Source organism: Sabethes cyaneus, chromosome 3 (genome assembly GCF_943734655.1).
Source record: "Sabethes cyaneus chromosome 3, idSabCyanKW18_F2, whole genome shotgun sequence".
Classification (NCBI taxonomy): domain Eukaryota; kingdom Metazoa; phylum Arthropoda; class Insecta; order Diptera; family Culicidae; genus Sabethes; species Sabethes cyaneus.
The window spans coordinates 95,289,622-95,313,680 of record NC_071355.1 but is presented as its reverse complement, the minus strand read 5'-3'; the positions used below and the strand labels follow the sequence as shown (position 1 = coordinate 95,313,680).

The 24,059-nt window shown below is 38.5% G+C and overlaps 1 protein-coding gene across 1 annotated transcript; it reads left to right on the top strand.

Annotated features, from left to right (window-relative positions):
- Window positions 1–21,704: 21,704 nt before the first annotated feature.
- LOC128743344 (histone-lysine N-trimethyltransferase SMYD5) lies at window positions 21,705–23,045 on the top strand. The gene is made up of 3 exons (XM_053839898.1): window positions 21,705–21,759; window positions 21,825–22,201; window positions 22,263–23,045. The coding sequence occupies exons 1-3, from the start codon at window positions 21,724–21,726 to the stop codon at window positions 23,032–23,034; spliced, it is 1,185 nt and encodes a 394-aa protein (XP_053695873.1). The 5' UTR covers window positions 21,705–21,723; the 3' UTR covers window positions 23,035–23,045.
- The last annotated feature ends 1,014 nt before the right edge of the window (window positions 23,046–24,059 follow it).

Sequence of the window (24,059 nt, the reverse complement as noted above, 5' to 3'; positions counted from 1 at the left end):
TATGCGCAGATTAGAACAGGAGAACAATATAGCAAATGTTGTAAACGGAAGTCTATGGCAGGGAATCAAATCAAAATTTGGCAGCAAAGCAGTTATTCCTTTTTTCTTATTTTCGGATGACGTAGAAATAAATGACGCAATTGGTGCACATTCAGGAACTCATAAGGTATGTGGGTTGTACTATAACTTTCCAACTATTCCATCACACTTTCTATCACGTTTGGAAAACTTGTTTGTCGCTGGGTTCGTGAAGTCAAAAGATATTGCAGAGTTAGGTCCATCCGAATCATTAAAGGAGTTAATAGCTATTCTATGCGATTTAGAAAGCAATGGATTAGAATTGATAATTGCTGGTAAAACTATCGTAGTTAATTTTGTATTAGCAGGAATACTTGGAGACAATTTAGGAATGAATTGTTTAATGGGATATGCGAATTCTTTCAGCTCTTTATATTATTGCAGATTTTGCAAAATAAACAAGTATGATTCTCAAGAAATGGTTTGTCTTAACCCTGACATAAATCGGAATAAAAATAATTACTTGGAAGATCTAGCTAAAGGTTATAAAGAGACAGGAATTAAAGAAGCGTCCGGTTTTAATCAATTAGTTTACTACCACGTCGCTGATACTGCAATTGTTGACCCAATGCATGACCTATATTCACATGGGATATGTAATTACGATATAGCTCTCGTTTTAAACTACATGATAAAAAATCTTAATATTTCATTGCAAACTATAAACTACCGAATTCAAATGTTCGATTACGGCGACACTGAAAAACGAAATACTTTTAAAATAATCACAAAAGAGCAGATAAAAACTACTAATTTCAAAATGACTTCCCGTGAAATGATGCTTTTCATTCATTATTTTCCACTAATCTTTGGTGAACTAATTGCAGAGAATGACGAAATTTGGAACTTCGCGCTTTCATTGGTTGAACTTGCTGATCTGGTTCTCTTACCAAGGTTCAATGAAAAGTTGTTAGAAACTTTACAACAACAGATAATCTACCACCATACACTCTATAAAGACTTATTTGATAAAAAACTAAAACCAAAATATCATATACTCCTGCATTATCCAGAAGCTATAAGAAAAACAGGGCCACCGCGGTATACTTGGAGTTTTCGTTTCGAAGCATTTCATCAAGTTTTTAAGAGGTATTGTAGAAACATTACGTCTCGACGCAATATTTGCCATACACTTTGTACAAAAGCTAACTTAATTTTCTCATATAATGCCAGTCACTCTAAATTCTTCGAAGAGTTGCCAGTTATAAAAAATTTCGTTAAGATTAAACTCATTGATATGCACTATTTTCCATATTTAAACTTAAAAAGTGATTTTTTGAATTCTTCCTTCTATGCCTCCAAATCAATATCATACAAGGGAACTATGTACAAAGTTGGCCATTTCCTCACAAGGTCGTCAATGGATTTTCAAAAAGTAGAGCTATTTGAAATTATAGATATACTGATTGCTAATAATGTATTATATGTAGCGTGTCAGCAGTGGCAGGTTTCAGAGTACACACATCACTTGGCATCATTCAAAGTAGTTGGTAAATACAATAAATTCAGTTTGACTGAAATTGACTCATACGATGGGCCACCTATTCATCTGTATAATGTAGAGAATAAGAATTATATCAGAATTAAAAGATATTTTTTGTAATCAATTATATAAAAACAATATTTAAAATAAACTACCCTGAAATAAATCGTTATCCTTTCTTTTATTATAAAATTAATATTGTCAATTGCAAGGAAAATTGTACCAACCAAAGTGCGATATCGCTCATAAAAGTGCTATTTTAGCTTAAATCGTTTCGGTATCTTCGGCGCACTTTTTCGTTATCTTCCAAGCAATAAGTGCACCGAAGAGACCGAAACGATTTAAGCTAAAATAGCACTTTTATGAGCGATATCGCACTTTGGATGGTACAATTTTCCTTGCAATTGACAATAATTTCCTAAATATATTACCGTTGAATGGTATTTCAGGTTCACAACAATGTTTAAAATTACTATACTCATGGTTGTTATTACCATTCAATATAAAAAAAATCATGGTAAAATATACCATTATAATACTATGGGATACTCAGAATTACCATACCGTCATGTAGGTAAAAGCATGGTAAAAACAACGGGAACCATGGTCTAGTCAAACATGGATGCTTTTCTGCAAAAATTCACTGTTGCATCATTTTTAATTTTACCCCTTAATATGGTAACAGTTACCATGATCTTTGTTTCAGTGTACTTCTCTTTTAATCGAACTAATCGATTATCCTAGAGTGACTATATACAGAGTGGCGACAATGTCAAAATTGGAATGATAATTATCTGTCAGTGTCATTCCAATCGAGCAGACGACCTATCCAACGCGTATGCAGGAAAGAGAAAGAAAACCCTTGGAAAAACCGCATTGCAGAGATGCCATATTTTCTAAAAAAATGTCTGCAACTGCTCGAAAACCGGAAAAATCGAGCAGTTTTCCGGCTACTCGAATTTTCTGGTTTGAAAATAATCTGCGAAAATCTGCACACTTTTTTAGGAAGTCTGTGAAAATTTAAAGAGCTTCGAACAAAAATCTGCAACAAAACAATAAAAGTCATAAAAACTGCAAATATCTGCAAATTTATAATGATCTGCAAGACCGTTCCAAAAATCTGCAATTTGCAGGCAAATCTGCAAATCTGGTATCCCTGCCGCATTGCATACATTTGGGATGACTTGTCGCCACTCTGTATATAGTCACTCTAGATTATCCGCTAAAATAATCGATTAATTTTTAATCGATTGCTTTATGTTCCGATTAGAGTGACTATATACAGAGTGGCGCCAAGTCATCCCAAATGTATGCAATGCGGTTTATCCTAGGTTTTTCTTTCTCTTTTCTGCATACGCGTTGGATAGGTTGTCTGCTCGATTGGAATGACACTGACAGATAATTATCATTCCAATTTTGACATTGTCGCCACTCTGTATATAGTCACTCTAGTTCCGATTATTAGATAATCGATTAACTGGCCGATCGATTATGCCGGATTATTTAAAATTTTATTCTTTGACAATTTCTAACAAATTTAATTATTACAGTGGCAGGCGCTTACCTACTAAATTAACCACACGCAATCAGCCAGTTCGTTGGTTTCGAGATACGATGCTGATCTAATGTCGAATTTGTTTATTCAATCCGGATTGGAACTGGATGAACTTTTTGTGTTCATTTGCTCCTATCTGACAGATAAAATTCATCCAGTTTCAACCCGGATTGAATAAACAAATTCGACATAAGAAACCAAACCAATCAAATCTCAGCTAGGCAGTGCTTCTAGATAGAGTCAGTAGGATTGTTGCAGCCCCGTAACTGTCTTGTACTCTAATATCTGGCTGTGAAGTCTGTCGATAAAAATGGGTCAAATCTTAGAAAGGATGTTTAACCCCAAGGCTTTGCTTTTAATCATCCAGTTTGCACGCAGTAGGCCGGTTTAAATACCACGCTGAAGCCTAAAAACCAAACTAAACTTTATCTAGATACTAACTGTGCCACCGTCAAAAGATAATTCGAAAATTTGTCAGTCAGGCACGGAATTTTGTAAGGAATTTTTAGAAAACTGGGTAATACCCTTCGTCTTTTTCTATACAAAAACCAAAAAATGCGGTCTCCTCGATTTCTATGTAACTAGCCTAAGTCTGACTGCACATTCCAAAACACTCGTGGACAGTACTACGGGACGCAAAACTATTTTGGTGTCGGGGATTGTAATGAGGTTACAAAATAAATAAGGTAACAAACCCTATTGTCCAATCCCACACACAACCGTCACTAAAAGCCTGTTCGCGTTACCTGCCGTTATCCCCGAAAAAAGGTTAGGGTACCGCGATAGTAAACAAACCCTGCTAATGCCCACCGGATGGAACCTGGCGAAACTAGCCGAAGCTGAATCGTCGGTCCCGTCGTAAAGTCCTGTGCTTGACAGGACAGGCAAATCAGTCTGGGAAATGAGCGATTTTAAAGATAACCACCTAAGAGACGACACGCAAGATTGGAAAGGGCTAGAAGTTAGAAGACGCAAAGTGATACATGAGAAGACGAAAAGCGAAGTAAACTAGTATTCGGAAAAAGTGGAAAAAAACACGGCTAGAAAATATAGGCGCTAAAGCGAGGTTAGATTACCTAGTCGAACGAAGCAAAGGACCACCAGCACCCTCCTTCAAACGGAGGTCTTCCCTTACATCTTGTGAGCGCGACCGTCGTCAGTCGGCCTCAACACGTGTCGATTCTCCGAGCAACACACCGAGCGAGCAGGCAGTTGCACCCATCCGTGGCCCTATACACCATCGATCGTAGGAACCGATCGCCGAAGAGTCAACCGTATGCTATACCCATTACATAACCAATTGTTACTGTCCGTCGGTGGATTCACGGTGGACCTGCCCTGAGGTATTCTAGCCGGACCGGAATTGTATCGCTAAACACGCTCCTTCACGGCAAGTTAATCCTTGCCTGGCGCTTAAGTGAAGGTTGTCACTGCTCCCTGCCCCAAAACCCATCCCGCCCCGTTACAGGACGTAAAGGTTATAACCAATCGATTAACTCCAGCTTAAAGCTGGAATCACACAGACCGTCAGCGAACATCATCGGCAACGTATACCGTGGACCCCCGTTCGTTTGACCGTTTTTAATCTGAACACTTTTTAATTTGAACCCCGTTGGTTTGCACGACGTGCAAATTAAAATTGGTTCAAATGCAAGGGTAGGCCGCTTAGAACATTGTTGCAGGCTGAATTTAGGGAACAGCTTACCTCATTGATTACATTTGCGGTACATTCATTTCACAGTTTACGGCACACTGTGGCCCACCTTTTTGACATTTAAATTTTGAAATGTTAGAAATTGGCAGCCCTGCCAATGTTTGTTATTGTCACCTCCACGACATCGCTATCTTGGTCTACAGAGTTTGACAGTACCCCCATTAAGTTGGACCCCTCAGTATTGTACCCCAAACAACAATGGCGTCGCATTGATTTCCTATGGAGTGATTTCCCGCCCAGTATTTTTGACGTTTCAGATTCAGTCACAGAACAATGGCGACGTGCCGGGGAGTCGGTTATTGTCAAAACGATCAAAACCATCTGGCTGGGCGCAGATGAGTTTGACAGGTTTCACACGATCAGCACCTCAGAGACACAGTAAGGCACATACTGAACAAAATTTCTATGAATGAGGTGAACGGAATGTTCACAGCGTCTTACCCTTGTTCAAATGTCATTCTCAATATGACATCATTTGCTTATGCAGACAATGCACATAAACACGATTTGTTTGTACTGATCTAGCGTGTTTAATCTGTTTCAAAATGCGTTTTCCCAGCGATTATGGTAGAAATCATGGTGTATCCAGTGCATCTAGATCAGGCGTATGAAACTGAAGGGTAAAGAGGCGGCTAACATCTTTTTACGCTTAGTACACGTCCGACACAAAAAGGAAAAAAGCAAAAAAGTAACTTTGTTCGGGCGCTTACCAATACACATTCATCCGAGGCTGAAGTTAGAGCGGGCTACTCACAAATACATTTTGTCCGAGGCAAAGTTGGTTGTGGGCTAGATGAGATGTTGGCTACACGAACAATGTATGGGAATGACATTTGTGACAGTGGGGTGATCTAGATACACCATGGTAGAAAAATCTGATCGGAGAATGAAATATTCGCTGCTTGCAACTGCCAACTAATCACACCACCAAAACAATAACAAAGAACAGGGCAGTCAGCTCACAAAAGCTCCAGCATATTTAGGGTTACCAGTTGTTCAAATTAAAAGCTAACTCCGTTACTTTGCATGAGGAATCGTTCAAACGAACGGGGGTCCACTGTAGTGTAATTGATACAGATCGCACTACATGGAATAGTGGAGGGCCCGTTCTTCCATCCGGTACCAAGTTTGTGTGGAGTTGGGAGGGGAGCAAAGAATGGAGAACCCGGTGTTTGGAATTTATTATTCTCATTGCTTCAGCGATGGAATACAGAATAAGGCTGTTAGTGCCACTTCTTACGATTAAAAACTAAATAGGGCCCGGGAGGGTATTTTCTGCCCATTAAGCGATTGCATCTGTTTTTTAGCCTATGGCCTAGTTCTATTGAAGGAATAGGTGGTTTTGATGTCCTTTTAATAAAAAATCGTAGATTACTTAGACTTGAAAAAATAGTTATAACACTGACGCACTGACATGCCACTTAGAAGAAAATCCTTTAAAAACCATCGTCCTGCACGTTTTGCTTGCGCACTGGCACCCTCTGTTAAGCATGTTGCGGAGTAGCTTGCATTTGCAGGGTTTTATGCTGTAGGGTTTTGTACATTTGATTGGTTTTATATTGAAAACTCAAAGCAACACTTGCACGCCGCGGTGTGGCCATGTTGCGAAACATGCTTTTTTGAAAAACGAGTGGTTTTTGATTGGACGATGGAATTATCGCGAGTGTCTCGTCTGTTTGTCTGTGGTTATAACATATTAAAATTGTATAAGCATAAGCATAAGCATTAGATACCGCCCGTGTACTGCTACTCCGTTATTGACCAGGATCGATGAAAATTGCAAAATGATGGCTGGAAAGAGCATACTTGGGACAGCACGCTATTCCTACGAAAATTAAGATACCTTTAAAAAATACATTTTTAATAAATTTAATATAATGCCATTGGTGCTCATATACAACCATAATTTAATTAATATCGAAAAATACTACGCACATGCGAGATTTACGGCTCGAAAATTACGTGTCAACTTGAACTATAATAAGTAACTGAAAACAAAAATCAGGCATAATAAAACGAGCCAATATAGTCCCTAAGTTGATAAGCGTTTCCTCTTACCAACGCTAATATGTAGAGATATAGTGCCCTACGCGCTTAGTTATAACACTGACGAACTGACATGACACATAGAAGAAAATCCTTTAAAAACCATCGTCCTACACATTTTGTTTGCACACTAGCACCCTCTGTTATGCATGTCGCGGAGTAATTTGCAGGGTTTTATGCTGTAGGGTTTTTACATTTGAATGGTTTTATACTGAAAACTCGAAGCAACACTCACGCGCCGCGGTGTAGCCTTGTTGCGAAACATGCTTTTTTGAAAAATGAGTGGTTTTTTATTGGACGATGGAATTAACGCGAGTGTCTCGTCTGTTTGTCTGTGGTTATAACATATTAAAATTGTATGTCTGTAAAGTATTTTGATTGACAAAAGAAAAGAAAAATAGGCTGAATTTAGAAACAACACCCTCCGACAATACCCTCTCGGACCTTGTATCTATACCTATGTATCTCCAAAATAGGTTTAAAAATCATTCATAAATTTAATTTTAATTACCTTCATATTTTATTTTCGCCATTTCGTCTATTTACTTTAGATAAATATTGCTTGATTTTTCGTAAAGCCTTATTGGCGAATATTTCAATTAACAACGGCACTAGGATGGATATTAAATATTGTATTACAAGTTTCTATGCCTCTTTTCTGCAGTTTGGACAAATTCGATTTTCCTTCAACCAATTTGCAATGCACTCACTGTGAAACACATGATTGCAGCGAAGCTTTCTGGATGATTTTCCTTTTGTACCGCTCAAGCAAATTGTACAATTTCTGTAATAAAAATAAAGCACATTAGGTATTGTGCATTAATGTTTTACGTTTTCCCTTACTCATCTTCGTTATTTTGATAATTAGGCGGATAATTGTTGCTTAAACCTGCATCATATCCGTACGGTGATTGTGAATTGAAGGATCGATAGATTGAAGGACCCAAAACACCTACTAAAAGCAAAACAGCGACCGATGCTGTAAGCACGACTCCAAACATACCTTGCAGCATTATTTTTACTTGCTGGAAAACTTTATCGCTTTAAAAATATTTATTTTTATCGTCCGTTGTTTATATCTACTAGATTCTTATCGTCGTATATTATTGTTTTGGTTTTGTGCACGTTCCTAAAAACTACTCATTTTGCAGAACAAAAGGAAAATTACTCAACATTTTACTCAAGGGGTTTCCAGTACGCCGTAATTGCGTAGTAATCAAAGATTACATTATTGTAATTCGCTACACTGATAAAAATAGACACGGCGTTACCAAGAGATCTTACACATGAATTTCAATGTCCAAATATTGATAATGTTGTTTCATTTGTCAATCATTCGGGTATCAAAAGCGTTTCCCTTCGATTTAACGTGAAATGAAATATTTCATATGGGAAACACGTTAAACAACCATGTTTTTCCAACAAACCTTCAATCAATATGGTAGTCACTGCTTTCGCACTGCAAATCCACGTGTTTTACCAGTAGATCGTATCCTGTTGCAATCCACATGAAATTAAGGTATAAGTTTTTATAAATATTTCACTGGTTTTACACGTTTAATCAAAGGGTAATTCTTATGAAATGTCATTCTATTTGAAATTCACGTGGCTTTCACGATGAGTTGATGTGAACACCAGGTCATCTGAAAGTGTTTTACCCGTGGTTTTAACACAGAGAACAGACATTCATCTTTGAGCTCGTAACGTGTGTAAAAGCTTAGCCACCATTTCGAAAGTAAGTGGTAATGCACCCGTTACGTGGCGCTCATATCACTAACATAATAGGCTTTAGTTGTTAATGTCTGTCAACGATTTGATTTGAGCTTTCGTCATATTTTCACCAAAGCTTTTAACAGTTGCTACAGAAACTAACGTATTATTTACCCAATCTACGCAACTCAAAATAAAGGTAAACATCATTCATGAAAAATAGTAAACAATTATTGAATAATTCGTTTTTAATTCTTCGGAGAAACTGTGTATCTGTACCGGATTGCGAACGTACCAGAACGGAATGTTCGGGGTAACGGAATTGCTTGCAGGTAAGTTTCGCCAATTGAAATTAAAACGAACTTCCTGGCGATAAGAGTGATTTTGAAGTATAATCAATATATATCCACCTTTTCGCGTGCTTAATGGCGGCTGGTGGGCACAACTTTTGGAAAATATTTAAATGCTTTTGGCAACTTTGCTAACGTACGCTTGACAGTTTTCCAAGGGGGAAAATGTCAACTTGACGTAAGCAGAGTTGCCAAAAGTATGCCATTTTTCCGAAAGTTGTGCCCACTAGCCCTGAAGCCCTATAAATGTATATCATTATAGGGCTTTAACTAGCCGCCATTAGGCACGCGAAAAGGTCGATAGAATGCCAGTGTCGCTGCAATGCGCGTGGTAAACATCACACATGTTCAGATAATGTATTTACATTATATATGCATTTGTGTGTGTGCCTGAGATTCATCAAAAGGGGAATCTCATTGTCAAAGTTTGACAACCAGTTTAAAATTTGAAATATGGCTCCCAAGTAATGTGATGGGAAACTTCGCTTGCTTCAAATTTCTGAAAAAATCGGTGCAGTTATTGGATTCAATTCATCCGAACGAAAAGAAAAAGAACGTTAAAAAACATTTCACTGGCATGAAAACACAGCGATGAGCGGCACTGATGACAGCACCAACCAACGCACAGATAAAGAACAGATAAATAACAATGAGCAACTTTGACGATGAAGTTCCCGATTCACAGACTTGATACAGATTGTTAGCATCATGTTTACCACAATGAGTTCTGTAGAAAAACAGCGACACTGGCATTCTATATATGGGTCATTCCACGGGAAATTTACAGACAAAATTTTTTTTCTCTTCGGGATATTTTTTTTACGTTCTTTGTTAAAAAAAAATCGACACGTATTTTTGTATTTCGCTGTTACTGTTGGAATTCGCAAGATATGATTCTTTAAAGTATTGTAATCCGAAAAAATCATCTTTTAAATGCTGATTGTAAACATAGTTTGTAATATCAAAAAATGACTTTCTACCAGATGTGTTCACTATTCCACAAGCTTTCAAAATTGGTATACCATACCTTCTCTTGATTGTTTTTAAATAGTTAAATAGTGCATTTTTATAAACAACTGCAATTTTTTCAAAGTAGGAACTTTTTTTTCTCGATTTTTTTTACTTTAAAATATTTGTTCATCTTTCTCGAAGAAGCATGCAAAATTTGGAAATGGAGAAATGAAAACTCTGGAAGTTATGAGTTTTTATGTCTCAGCGCGTGTGTTAATGTGAAGCGAGCGGTAATGCTCAATCGATGTTCTAACCCACGGGCAGCTTCATAACGAGGCCGCCTTTGATTCTATTAAGTGTAACGTGTCGTTGAAGCACGCGCATTCGTCCGCTCGTTTGCATTAACGTGCGCGCATCGATATAAAAATTCATAGCTTCTAGAGTTTTCATTTCTCCATTTCCAAATTTTGCATGCTTCTTCGAGAAAGATGAACAAATATTTTAAAGTAAAAAAAATCGAGAAAAAAAAGTTCCAACTTTGAAAAAATTGCAATTGTTTATAAAAATGCACTATTTAACTATTGAAAAACAATCGAGAGAAGGTATGGTATACCAATTTTGAAAGCTTGTGGAATAGTGGGACACATCTGGTAGAAAGTCATTTTTTGATATTACAAACTATGTTTACAATCAGCATTTAAAAGATAATGATTTTTTCGGATTACAATACTTTAAAGAATCATATCTTGCGAATTCCAACAGTAACAGCGAAATACAAAAATACGTGTCGATTTTTTTTGAACAAAGAACGTAAAAAAAATATCCCGAAGAGAAAAAAAAATTTGACTGTAAATTTCCCGTGGAATGACCCATATATATATTGATTCTACTGATTTTGAATCCGATGACGAGTCATTGGCATATAGGTCGAGAATATACCGCGATTATAGTGGTCGCCACCTCTGAGGTCAATGAATCGCAGCCAAACGCTTCTCGGCGGACTTCGATGAAGTAGTACTGATTTTCCGGTGCTCAAAGATGAAAAATCCATAGCTAGTACCACCGCGGTGAGGTCATGCTGGCTGAATGGTGAAATGGTTCGATTCAATGTAGAAAAACTTTAAATACGATACCTGTTTGACCATACCAAGCCAAAATAACAGAAAATTTTGAAATGCGCTTTGGTTTCTGTTTTCAATATTTAGCCGTGTTCGACAAATAACAAACAAAATCGACCCGTTCTACGGTTGCTACCACCCCATCGGCAGGCAACCATGTTTTCGCTGCCAACATCTCGTGTGTGCGAAAATGAGATAGCATATCAGCACTGCGTTTCACTCAACTGCCAGCAGTCTGATTTGGGCCCGCTGTCAAATTTTGAGCCCAGGACATGCTGTCGCTGACGTTTACTGCAGTTCCATATAGAGATGTCGATGGGTTGGTTGCTACAGTAACTGACATTGGAGTTGCCAGTGTTTCGAATATGTACACACTTAAATTTTATCGCCGAGTACGGTAAAATAAATTTCCGAGATCTCAACAGCTGAGATCTCAGTAAAAATCTCGGTACTAGGGAAATGTCAAAAATGCTGCTCAAATATGACGAACGCCGTCCGCCATTATGGCTCATAAAAAGCTGGATAGTTTTTTCGGTGTATGACGACGCCGCAGTGGAAACACCTACCACACACTTAAATTTTTTTTACCGAACTCTGAGCAGCCGAACGTTCAGTAAAATTCGATGGTGCCAATCGACGTTTACGGATCATTAGTAATGTTTGGCATCATAAAAAAATTTTACCGAATGTTCTGCTGCTCAGAGTTCGGTAAAATTAACGATATTTTACCGAACTCGGTACTTTTTTTTAAGTGTGCAAGCACCTAGAGTAACTATATACAGTGGCGGCATGTCATCCCAAAAGTATGCTAAGCTCTATACGACTCCCCGGCACGTCGCCATTGTTCTGTGACTGAATCTGAAACGTCAAAAATACTGGGCGGGAAATCACTCCATAGGAAATCAATGCGACGCCATTGTTGTTTGGGGTACAATACTGAGGGGTCCAACTTAATGGGGGTACTGTCAAACTCTGTAGACCAAGATAGCGATGTCGTGGAGGTGGCTCTATAGCAATGCTTATTTTCTTTCTCTTTCCTGCATACGCGTTGGATTGGTCGTCTGCTCGTTTGGAATGACACTGACAGATAATTATCATTCCAATTTTGACATTATCGCCACTCTATATATAGTCACTCTACAAGCACAGAGAACAGACTACCAGGTAATCGCCAAAAAGCAACCCATCGGCAGGCAACCATGTTTTCGCTGCCAACATCTCGTGTGTGCGAAAATGAGATAGCATGTCAGCACTTCGTTTCACTCAACTGCCAACAGTCTGATTTGGGCCCGCTGTCAAATTTTGAGCCCAGAACATGCTGTCGCTGACGTTTACTGCAGCTCGCCCCATAAAAAATCCCTGCTACTTTTCCCCCTATTTAGTAGGTTCACGTAGGGTGAATCGCCCTATTTCGCTTCCTACGAATCGGCCGATTCTTGCAACATTTACCAGCCTACCCTTATGGGAGTTTTACAGGAGGATATACCGATTCGCATGTATATAGAATCGACCGACTAGAACCGACTACGTTGGCTGTTTAGTAGGGTGATCATTTAGAGCCGGCCTACGGAAGCAGACGAAATAGGCTGATTATTCGGGAGATAAAATTTATCGATACAGACGAAATAGGTAGATTGATTGGTGCATGCAATTGGGCTCCCTACTAAAATCGATCAAATCGGAGGAGACATCGGATGACGAATTAAGTAAATCAAACTAAATAGGCGGATGAATCGATGCAAAAAGCTATGCAATCTACGAAGCCAGACGAAATAGGTTGATTAATCGGGATTTAAAATTGATCAATAGAGACGAAATAGGTGGATTAATAGGTGTATAATATTAAACACCCCAATCGATCGGAAATCACACTCTCCTTGTTCTATTATCTTTTATTCAAACAATTATTGCACAACAAAAATTTCCAAATAATATACATATATACAAGACTTGCACAAACAATACTTTTAATTAGCACCGCACCGGCCAGCACTAAACCTGGCTCTCAGTTTCTGCCACTGCGATTTTGCTCAAGCCGTATCTCCTCGTCTAATGACTTTAGTAGGGAGACTTTTCCTTTGTCCTGAAACTCAGATCTTTATTAGCGTGAATTTAATAAAGCGTTAACATTAGTCATCGTAATACCCAATACCTTATGGCTGCTTGGCCGGTTCAGTAGCAGCAAAAATTTAACCAGTACGGACACCATTTGAAGAACGTCCACAAGATAATCTTCAATATCCAAATGAAAGCCATTGACTTGTTTGGTTTTCACTGAAATCGATGAACCATGTTACATATAATTAAATAATTTATTGCACATCCGAAACATACTTCTCCAAATTTCCGCTGCTGCATCTCTGTTTACGAGAACCTCCTTTTCTAAGTGGGCTATAAGTAGCAACTATAGGAAAACTTCCCGCTGGGTAAGAAAGTGCCAGTGATCGTTGTACCGGTAGTACTGCCCTGCCGGAATCAGAGCGGCTAAACTTGGGTTAGACCCAGGTTTGGCAGCTGCTTCCTTGATAAGTTTGCAATCTGCGTTTTTTGCAATGGCCTCCGATGGTACCGCCTTTCAATTGCAAATAAAGCACAATTCAAACCACACGTACCTACGAAAACACTATTAAAATTGTGGACTAAATAATTACACTCGAAAATAGTAAACTCACCAACTATTGATGCAAACTCCACGAACATCATCCCGTAGCGCCATTTTCTCGATACTCAGATTTGTCAACAGGTATATACAGGTATTTATTCTCACTCGATTTTTCGATTGATTTAATAGAGAACCTACGATAACAGATAAAATTCGCCAATAAATCGGGTGACCAAAACTCATCTCGTTTGATGATTGATCGGTGCACTTAATTGGCAAACTAATCCTTGCAACATAAACCGACTCTTCGACCGATTTAATCGATACCCTACGATAACAGATTAAATTTGCCAATAAATCGGGTGACGGCTCAGGTGACGAAAACCGATCTCGTTTGATGATTGATCGGAGCACTTAATTGGCAAACTTAGAGTGACTATATACAGAGTGGCGACAATGTCAAAATTGGAATGATAATTATCTGTCAGTGTCATTCCAATCGAGCAGACGACCTATCCAACGCGTATGCAGGAAAGAGAAAGAAAAACATTGGAAAAGCCGCATTGCATACATTTGGGATGACTTGTCGCCACTCTGTATATAGTCACTCTAGGCAAACTAATCCTTGCAGCCTAAACCGACTCTTTCACCGATTTAATCGATACCCTACGCTAACAGATTAAATTTGCCAATAAATCGGGTGACGGCTCGGGTGACGAAAACCGAACCCGTTAGATGATTGATCGGTGCACTTAATTGGCAAACTAATCCTTGCAACCTGTACCGACTCTTTGACCGATTTAATTGATACCCTACGAAAACAGATTAAATCCGCCAATAAGTCAGGTGACGAAATGAATCTACCTACGAAACCCGACGATGTAGGTTGATTAGTAGGTTGATGACTTAAGCACCCTATTTCGTCGGTAGACGCGTAAAATGCCATCTGTCAAACTTTTTATGGGGCGATATAGAGATGTCGATGGGGTACCAAAAAGTGTGTAAAAGGTGTTTATGCTAGAAATACTCACAGTAAGAGATACGCGGAAACTAAAGCCAACGATTTGGCATCAGTGTACAAAAACTGCCAGCACTTGCTGCGGAGCAAAATGCTGTAGCAGTGTGACTTGATTGTTTTCAACATGATCCGCTTCTGTTTTGTTTACATTCAATTTTGCACAATAGAGCGATATATCTTTCAACTTAATCAATGTAAAATGCATTGGAAAGCTTTCTACACACTGTGTCCGAGTATAATATTCAAGATGCGTGACAATAGCTTAAGTAGATTTTATAACTATTTCAATACTGGTTAATCAAACATTTAAGCGAACAGTATGCGTGTTCGATTGGCTCCCTTTTGACAATTCTCGCTGCTCGATTGGCTCCCAACCAGGGATACCAGGTGATTTTTTGAAAAGTCTTCACGAATCAAGGAAAAATGTCTTCATTTGTCTTCCTTCGGCTTTCCGCCCATTTAAATTGCATAGTGAAGACATGTCTTCACATGTCTTCAAGCGAAGACATTTCACTTTTTTGTAACAAAAATGTCTTCAAAATGAAGACATGTCTTCACTTCTGGCATCTCTGCTCCCAAGATGGCTGCTTCCGCGTATCTCTCACCTCTGAGTATTTCTAGTTTATTCAATCTACGAGTAATCCTCCAATAGAGCACCCCTCGAGCAGTAAGTGGCAAACTAATAGCGAATTCATAAATTAACCTGGCTCAGGTCGATTAGTACTCAGCTTTAATCGAAGTGCTGTCAAAGCGTTCATAAATTAACCGAGATTGCATCTCGGTTAAACTGACAGCATTCAGTCCATATCGTTCATAAATTTCGGGTTCGAGTTAACACGAACACAGGTTAATTTATGAATTCGCTATAAATCTTGATGTCGCTGCCATCGCTGCTATGTAACTCCAGCACAAAAAAATATTGATAAAGGTATCCCGCATTTTGCATCTTACTGGACACCGCAGTCTAAAAGTGCGACTGGCACAAAAAGTGCGGCAATGCGAATGCTGTGAGTGAGAAAGAGTGACAATTGCAATGTTGCTGTTTTGTTTTGTCAATATTAGATTTTTCTTAATTTTTGACAGTTTATTTCGAAGCTGCTCAGCGTTCTATGCAACGAACTCAAGACGACTTGAAAGTTGGGTTAATTACTTAAAAGTGCAGCTACTTAACAAGTTATAGATCAATATACATAAAGCTGCTTAACCCTCGTTATCCAAACCATTATCCAAACTTTTGGTTACTTGGGATTGTGATTACTATATAAATTAATCATGATTACCAATGATTATACTTAAGATTATCACTGATTACTCTACTGATTACCATTGATTACCTAATTAATTCGTATAAATGATTACAAAAGTAATCTCTGATTACTAAGTACTTTTTCGCCTTACTGGAAACCCCTTCCCGCTTACGAAAATTTCGGATGCCTGGCAGAAATCGAACCAGTCTTTATTTTTCGACCGATTCTCTTAATGTCAAATGTGAGAAAAGCGGTTCATCAGTTTTGCAGTTTCGGGCAAAAGGAAAGAGTAATATGGAACATGACAAAGCAGGTATAATATAATTGTTAACCTGTTTATTCCACGCTTCGTGCTGCTACAGTCCGCTGCTGCTACCCTCCAAAAAAGGAGGGAAAGCTGAATTGGTATTGCGCTCTTCACACTCAATTGGACTGCACAGTTATTAAGTGCAACCTTCAAAACTGTGATGAAAAGTGTGCTACTGATAATATCGCTAGTAATCTTATATCGATAATACCGTCAACTTTATCGTCACGGAAGAATATCGAAAATTGAAGGGTTTAAAGTGAAATCTTCTTCTTGGCTTGTTGATATTTTAACATTTTTGTTCTATTTCTTACGTATTTTTGCTTATACTGCCATATTATCGTTATTAATTATTAACGATAACAAAACTTTATCAATAATCGTTATAGATTTTGACCGACATTTCCCATCATTACAACTCTCCCATCTGAGCTGACATTTGATTTAGCAGTGGCGCCAGTACCAGTTGTAGGAAAAGCAAATAGTATTCAATTTTTCATTTATTTCATATATGCTGCATATTTATTCAAGTTATAAATTATGCGTGGAATTATGTATTTAGAAACTATTTTTATATTATTCTTAGCGTCGATAACAACTCTACGTAAGCATTAGAATTTAAATAGAAATCAACCAAGATTCATGGTTTTTTCCCACGAAATTTTGGCAACATTTCTCACCTACAAAATGTGTGACTGGACAAGTGTGTTCAAAATCCAACTTTCAATGCAAAGAGCAATACAAAACCGATTTTTATTCGAAACCTCTGGCAGAAATCGAGCAGAAATCCGGCAGAAAAACCGAGGCGAAATTTCTGCCCGAATCGGATGTGTCATTTCTGCTAGTTTTCACGGGTGACGGCGGCCAGAAATCCGGCAGAATGTCTGGCAGAAAAAGTTTTTCGCTGCCAGATTTTTGTTCGATTTCTGCCGGACGCGCCTAAGCGGGATACTGCTTACCAGGGGCTTGCGATGGGTGCCATGTTTTTGTTGCCAACATTTCAGCACATCTCGACAAGGTTGGAAGCAAATTTACCTGTCAGACGGGCGCTTTTCCTGCAATAGCGCCCTTCGTTAAGTCGACTGTCAAACACCGTTCGTTAAGATAGGGATAGCACCCCGCTGCTGCTTACAATCAAAAACATTCCATCAAAAAGACTGGCATCTCTTTCTCGCGCCCATACAAATGAAGAGCAACAGAAGCAACAGCGCACCCCTACTGACAAAAGTTGAAGCCATGTGTACATATATTGGTGGGAAAAGATGTGTGCGAGCGTGGCAATGCATTGCATACGTGTTTGTGTACATCCATATTCTAATATACACACACTTGTATGTGAAAGTTCAACTTTAACTCGGCAGATAGCATTTCTGTTACTGTCGCTCGACTTTTGGCAGCGTTGCCAGTCTTCTTGATGGGATGTTTTTGTTACAATTGATTACTATAGAGTGACTATATACAGAGTGGCGACAAGTCATCCCAAATGTATGCAATGCGGTTTTTCCAAGGGTTCTCTTTCTCTTTCCTGCATACGCGTTGGATATGTCGTCTGCTCGATTGGAATGATACTGACAGATAATTATCATTCCAATTTTGACATGGTCGCCACTCTGTATATAGTCACTCTATTGATTACCTAATTAATTCGTAAATGATTACAAAAGTAATCTCTGATTACTACGCACTCATACGCCTTACTGGAAACCCCTCGATCAAATATCTTCTTATTCCACACCTTTTTTAAACCCATTGGGTCACAGTCACTGTGTTCAGAGATGCCAGAAGTGAAGACATGTCTTCATTTTGAAAACATTTTTGTTACAAAAAAGTCAAATGTCTTCACTATAGTTACTATTAGAGTGACTATATACAGAGTGGCGACAATGTCAAAATTGGAATGATAATTATCTGTCAGTGTCATTCCAATCGAGCAGACGACCTATCCAACGCGTATGCAGGAAAGAGAAAGAAAAACCTTGGAAAAACCGCATTGCATAAATTTGGGATGACTTGTCGCCACTCTGTATATAGTCACTCTAGTTACTATATATATATAGTAACTATAGTCTTCACTTGAAGACTATATATATAGAGAGCCTTAGAGAGTCGCCATCTGAAACAAATAATCTAGCAACAATGCAGCTGCGTCTGTCAGTGTTGCCGCACGCACAGATTATTCTATGATCAACAGACATTTGGAATAAATAACTTTTATTAAATCTGGATATGTAACTCTTTTTCATGACAATTTTAGAACAGTTAATGGTCGTACCGTAAATAGTTATGCTGCAGTTGTCTGTTATTGCTAATTCTTTCGAGAACCAGCGACTTAAATTAAAGATTTCGAGTTTCTCCATGCTATATAATAACAATATACTCGAGGAACCTTTCTCTGAAGCTTTTATTTTGAATAATTCATAAAAAGCTGCTAAAAATTCAGAAAAATCTGCTCAAAATATATTCTTGATTTGAGATGGCGTCTCTCTATCTTTAACAGGCTCTCTAGTCGTTACTCTTTTTTAGGCTCTTTAAGGCGGAACCGAAAGTGGCTAACGTTATTGTGTTAGTGCGACAAACACTGTACTGTACATCTCGTGTGTTCGTTAAAAACCTAAACGTTTATTTGAATATTGCATTAGTATTGGTAATATATGTCAAATAGCGGAGCTTGCAAACATAAACAGCTGATCCGCAGCCAACCGCACTGGCTACAAACATCCCGAAAAAGGGTTTGTTTTCTTTATCAAGGCATTCCGATTCAATCAAAATTAACAGCAGCAACTGAATACCGTGGACCCCCGTTCGTTTGACCGTTTTTAATCTGAACACTTTTTAATTTGAACCCCGTTGGATTGCACGACGTGCAAATTAAAAATGGTTCAAATGTCATTCTCAACATGACATCAAATACTTATGCACACAATGCACATAAGCACGATTTGTTTGTGCTGATCAAGCGTGTTTAATCTGTTTCACATTCTGTTTTCCCAACGAATATGATAGAAATCCGATCGGAAAATGAAATATTCGCTGCTTGCAACTGCCAACTAAATCAAACCATCAAAACAATAACAAAGAACAGGGCGGCCAGTTCATACGAGTTTCAGCATATTTACGGTGGCTAGTTCAAATTAAAAAGTAACCCCGTTAGTTTGCATGAGGAATCGTTCAAACGAACGGGGGTCCACTGTAATGCGTAGGATCACTAGGATGTTTAATTAATCCGCTTGCATCGGATTGCGTTTTTGATTCCTGCGTTTGCGTTTTGTTTGTTTACTTCACTCTAAGCTCATCGATGCGGCGAAAGTTGAAAGCTCTTTAAAAGCTCATTGATGTGACGAAAGTTTGATACTGTGTTGCTGCTTTTTCGGAAATCGCTAGTTCAACGAAATATGTGCGCAACCAAATATCTATGAACTAATTCCAAATTATATATTGGTCGCTTTTATGAACACGTAATGATCGATATGATCAGTTAAATTTATTTTCCAATAGCAATTATGTTTTGCTGAGCGTTTATTGATACATAGCAGATCGATAAATTGAATTACAAATTTTAGGAAATTATAACAGCACTGGAAGCACTGATTACGTGGCGAAAGCGTGCTCTGCCAATACCAGGGCTATGGTGTGCTTGTCAAACTCCATATATTCGATGCGTTACTAACATGCACCAAAAATTTGGCTCTTAGGGTTACCATTTCTTCCAAATTAGAGTGACCAAGAAATTTTTGCAATATTTTTATAAATTTTTTACTTTTAATTAAGGCGTTTTTTTAATTGGTTAGAAATTGAAATAACAGCGAAGAAAAAATTTGACTTACATATAAAACTAAATGGATTGTGAAACTTTAAGCTCGTTTTAATTAATTGTAGCAAAAATTCATTACGACAATTAACAATGACCTTTAAACAAAACAAGTTTGGTTAGCTTATTACGAATACCTAGACTGAATGCTTTTTACTATTGAGTATTTGTGTATTTATGTAGAACGAACATTGGAAGAACTGGGATTGTTGTTTTTGAAATACAGTGGACCCCCGTTCGTTTGAACGATTCCTCATGCAAACTAACGGGGTTACTTTTTAATTTGAACTAGCCACCGTAAATATGCTGAAACTCGTATGAACTGGCCGCCCTGTTCTTTGTTATTGTTTTGATGGTTTGATTTAGTTGGCAGTTGCAAGCAGCGAATATTTCATTTTCCGATCGGATTTCTATCATATTCGTTGGGAAAACAGAATGTGAAACAGATTAAACACGCTTGATCAGCACAAACAAATCGTGCTTATGTGCATTGTGTGCATAAGTATTTGATGTCATGTTGAGAATGACATTTGAACCATTTTTAATTTGCACGTCGTGCAATCCAACGGGGTTCAAATTAAAAAGTGTTCAGATTAAAAACGGTCAAACGAACGGGGGTCCACGGTACTACTGCAGATACTAAATAGGAGGATTTTTTTATGGGGATGATGATTTCGATGCTAGGTACGAAATTTTCGCTTGACACCACCCCCCTGGCCAATACAGATGCATTTTTAAGGCGCAAAACAATACATGCTTCAAATGGTAGCCATTTACCCAGCCATCTTTGAGCCACTTTCGGTTTCCCCTTAATCGGTGTTGACAAGACTGTCTCCTGTTCGATTGGACTTACTTTTGACAACTGATTCTGTTCGATTGGAATTTTCGGTTTAAGATGGCGACTCTCTAAGGCTCTCTATATAAATATATAGTCACTCTAGTGAAGACATATGTCTTCACCACTCTTCACTATAGTTACTATATATATAGCTCGGCGGATAGAAAATCGAGAGACAAATAAACGTCAAAAGCGGAGCCAAAAGCTTTTCAAAATCCAAAATGCAGGAGTAATGTTAAAAAAACACACTTTATTTTCATAGAACTAGTCATTTTCAACACCCGCCAGTGATTATTTTTCGTAAAAACCTGCACATTTCACCATAATTTCAAATTTAATTTCATAAATCAGGGATGCCAATTCGCCTGGTTTTCTATCCGCCGAACTTAACTATACTCTTCACCATGCAGTTTAAATGGGGCGGAAACACGGGAATGACACTTCCAATACCAACCTATACAAAAAAAACGTAGCCAACATAGAGCGGGCCCAAGCTGACAGCTTCATAGATGGGCTCAAGCTGACAACCGAGTCGGATGTATAAATTGTTAAATTTTGTTAGTTTTAGTTCGATTTTAGTCAAGGTTTTAGCATCACTTAGCCAATTTCAGGCAGACAATTAATGCGAAATACATGAAACTGTGAAAATGGTTAGATAAATTCGTTTTGTAAAATCGCTTTGCGTTTGCCGCCTTTTTCATGTGAGCAACGAAAATGTGACGTCATATCAGCCCCCTGGGCGGAAAGCCGAAGGAAGACAATAATGAAGACATTTTTCCTTGGTTCTTGAAGACGGTGAAGACTTTTAAAAAATCTTCTGGCATCCCTGACTGTGTTACTGTCATTGACAGTTTTTGATATCAATTCAAAACTCTCAGATCAAAACGCGTGTTTGATAATGCCGGCTTTTGAAATTCGTGTTTCTGACAAAAAGGTATATCTAGTAAAAAACCATTTACCATTTAAAAGATTATTATATGCCTAACTCTACCGTTGTAGGGAAAAAGCGTTTTTGCTTTGAGCCAAATAAAATCGGGCTCCGTCATATTTGAAGAGTCTCCACTGATATCTTCGCAGTTTTCTTGGAACGCTGTCTATGGCTATTTAGCGTGCGAGTTTTGTTTGCGACCGCTTGAAACAGCGGAATGTAATGTACAGCGTTTATCTAACGATTATAGCATCAACTTACCGTATCTGGAATGCTGTCATGTACAAGAAGGAATGAGCAAACACACAAATTGTCCCGATTGTCGGGAAATGTATTGCAGTGAAGCATGTCAGCAGAGTGCTTTGGATAGCTATCATAAAGCGCTATGTCTAGGAGCCAATCGAACCGATATAAATCATCCTATTAATGCGTTAATAGAGTTTTGGAAGTATGCGTTATTTCGGTCGTTCTGCAATCACGTGTTAACTAGAAATGTTTTGATATTACAGGAAAATACATTATCCACCTGAGACATCGAGTATAATGCTTGTGATCAAAATTATCGGAATGTTTAAACAAAGCAGCGATACGCAAAAATTGCGAACGCAATTCGATCAATTTTTCAGTCAAACAGAAAATCAAGACCTGATGATTTTTCATAAAATGTTAGGCGAAAATTTTTTGCAGCAGATCGAACAATTATATGAACTGATTTGTATTGCGTTTGATCCTTCATCTGACGAACGTCTCCAGTGGTTAACTTTTCCCGGTTTTCAATCGTTATTAGCTTTGATAGGAACAAACGGTCAAGGAATTGGCACAAGCTCTTTTGCTGACTGGGTTAGAAATGTTTCGGATATATCATTATCCGAGAAGCAGCGTGAATCTTTGGATGAATTAATTGATCATCTTTATAGTAAGCTGGACGAGGTAGTAGGAAGCTTTTTAAACAATGAAGGGTCTGCTTTGTACAGTACGCAAAGTAAAATTAATCACAGTTGCGTACCGAACGCGGAATGTCGCTTTCCTTACTCCAATCATCATTTACAACTAACCGCCATCTGTGACATAGAGCCGGGACAAGAAATCTGCATCTCTTATTTAGATGAATGTGCACTCGAAAGATCACGACACTCGCGACAAAAGATTCTCGCTGAAAATTATTTGTTCCAATGCCAGTGCGAAAAATGTGAAAATCAAACGAATGATCCAGATGAAACATCCGATGAAGAAGAAGAGGACGATCTTATTGATGAAGGAAGAATAGATGACTCAGACTAAAATATTTATATCTGCATAAATACAAATTTTGAATGGTTATTTGGTACCATTTTCAGTTATCCGAATGATGTGCGAACTAGGGTTGCCAAGTGGCCGGTTTTTGGCCGGCTCGACCGGTTTTTCACTTGCAAAGCCGGTGGCCGGTCAATCCGGCAAAAAGGCCGGTTTTCCGACATATGAAGCCGGATTTGTACTTTTTGCCTGATTTGTTAAATTTTCTGATAAATTTATTAGCAATCCTGAGCAGTGGATTATTGAAGATAGCCAGTTTTGCAGTGACAATACTTTACTTTAGGCGGTAATATACATTAAATTGTCCACTAGCATCAAGAGCAAGTAGTTGTCACTCTGAAACTATCTATCCATTCGTTGAGGTTTCGATCGCTATCTCCACAGCTGATTGTTTGGCCCATTTACACGGGAAACTATCAACCGACTTCCGGCGACTACCGAGAGTTTCGCCACTGATTGTGATGAAGGCGTCCTTAATGCCGGTCGAAGCGATACCCAACTTTCTCTTATCGGTGGATACGTGCGACGCGCAAGCGTTTCTTCTATGCCATGGTTTCCCCCATAACGTGTTCAAGGTCCACTTTTTTGAGCCAACTTTCGCGTCGCGTTCAAGTCGCTCAAGTGGATTTGAATGTTCCCAATTTGGATTTTCTCCAGCTGGCTGCGGAAACTCTCCTGCAACAGCTGTTGGCGCGTTACGCTGGATTGCAGTGTGTGAGGCCTCTAACATATGTTCTAAATCTGGGTTCGGGTTCTAAATCTTTCGTTTATCGATTCTTACAACATCAGGGCCGCGTGTGACTCTGGTCTCAGTAACTCAATTCCTCTATCCCACCTCCTCGACATCGCTATTTTGGTCTACAGAGTTTGACAGTACCCCCATTAAGATGGACCCGTCAGTATTGTACCCCAAACAACAATGGCCGTCGCATAGATTTTCTATGAAGTGATTTCATGACCAGTGTTTTGACGTTTCAGATTCAGTCACTGAAAAATGGCGATGTGCCGGCGGT

Excerpts from the sequence above, each read along its gene's own strand:
- LOC128743344 (XM_053839898.1), top strand. The coding sequence starts at position 21,724 with ATGCCGGCTTTTGAAATTCGTGTTTCTGACAAAAAG. Across the intron at positions 21,760-21,824 it reads TTCGTGTTTCTGACAAAAAG|GGAAAAAGCGTTTTTGCTTT; the intron begins GTATATCTAGTA and ends CTACCGTTGTAG. Across the intron at positions 22,202-22,262 it reads GCGTTAATAGAGTTTTGGAA|GAAAATACATTATCCACCTG; the intron begins GTATGCGTTATT and ends TTGATATTACAG.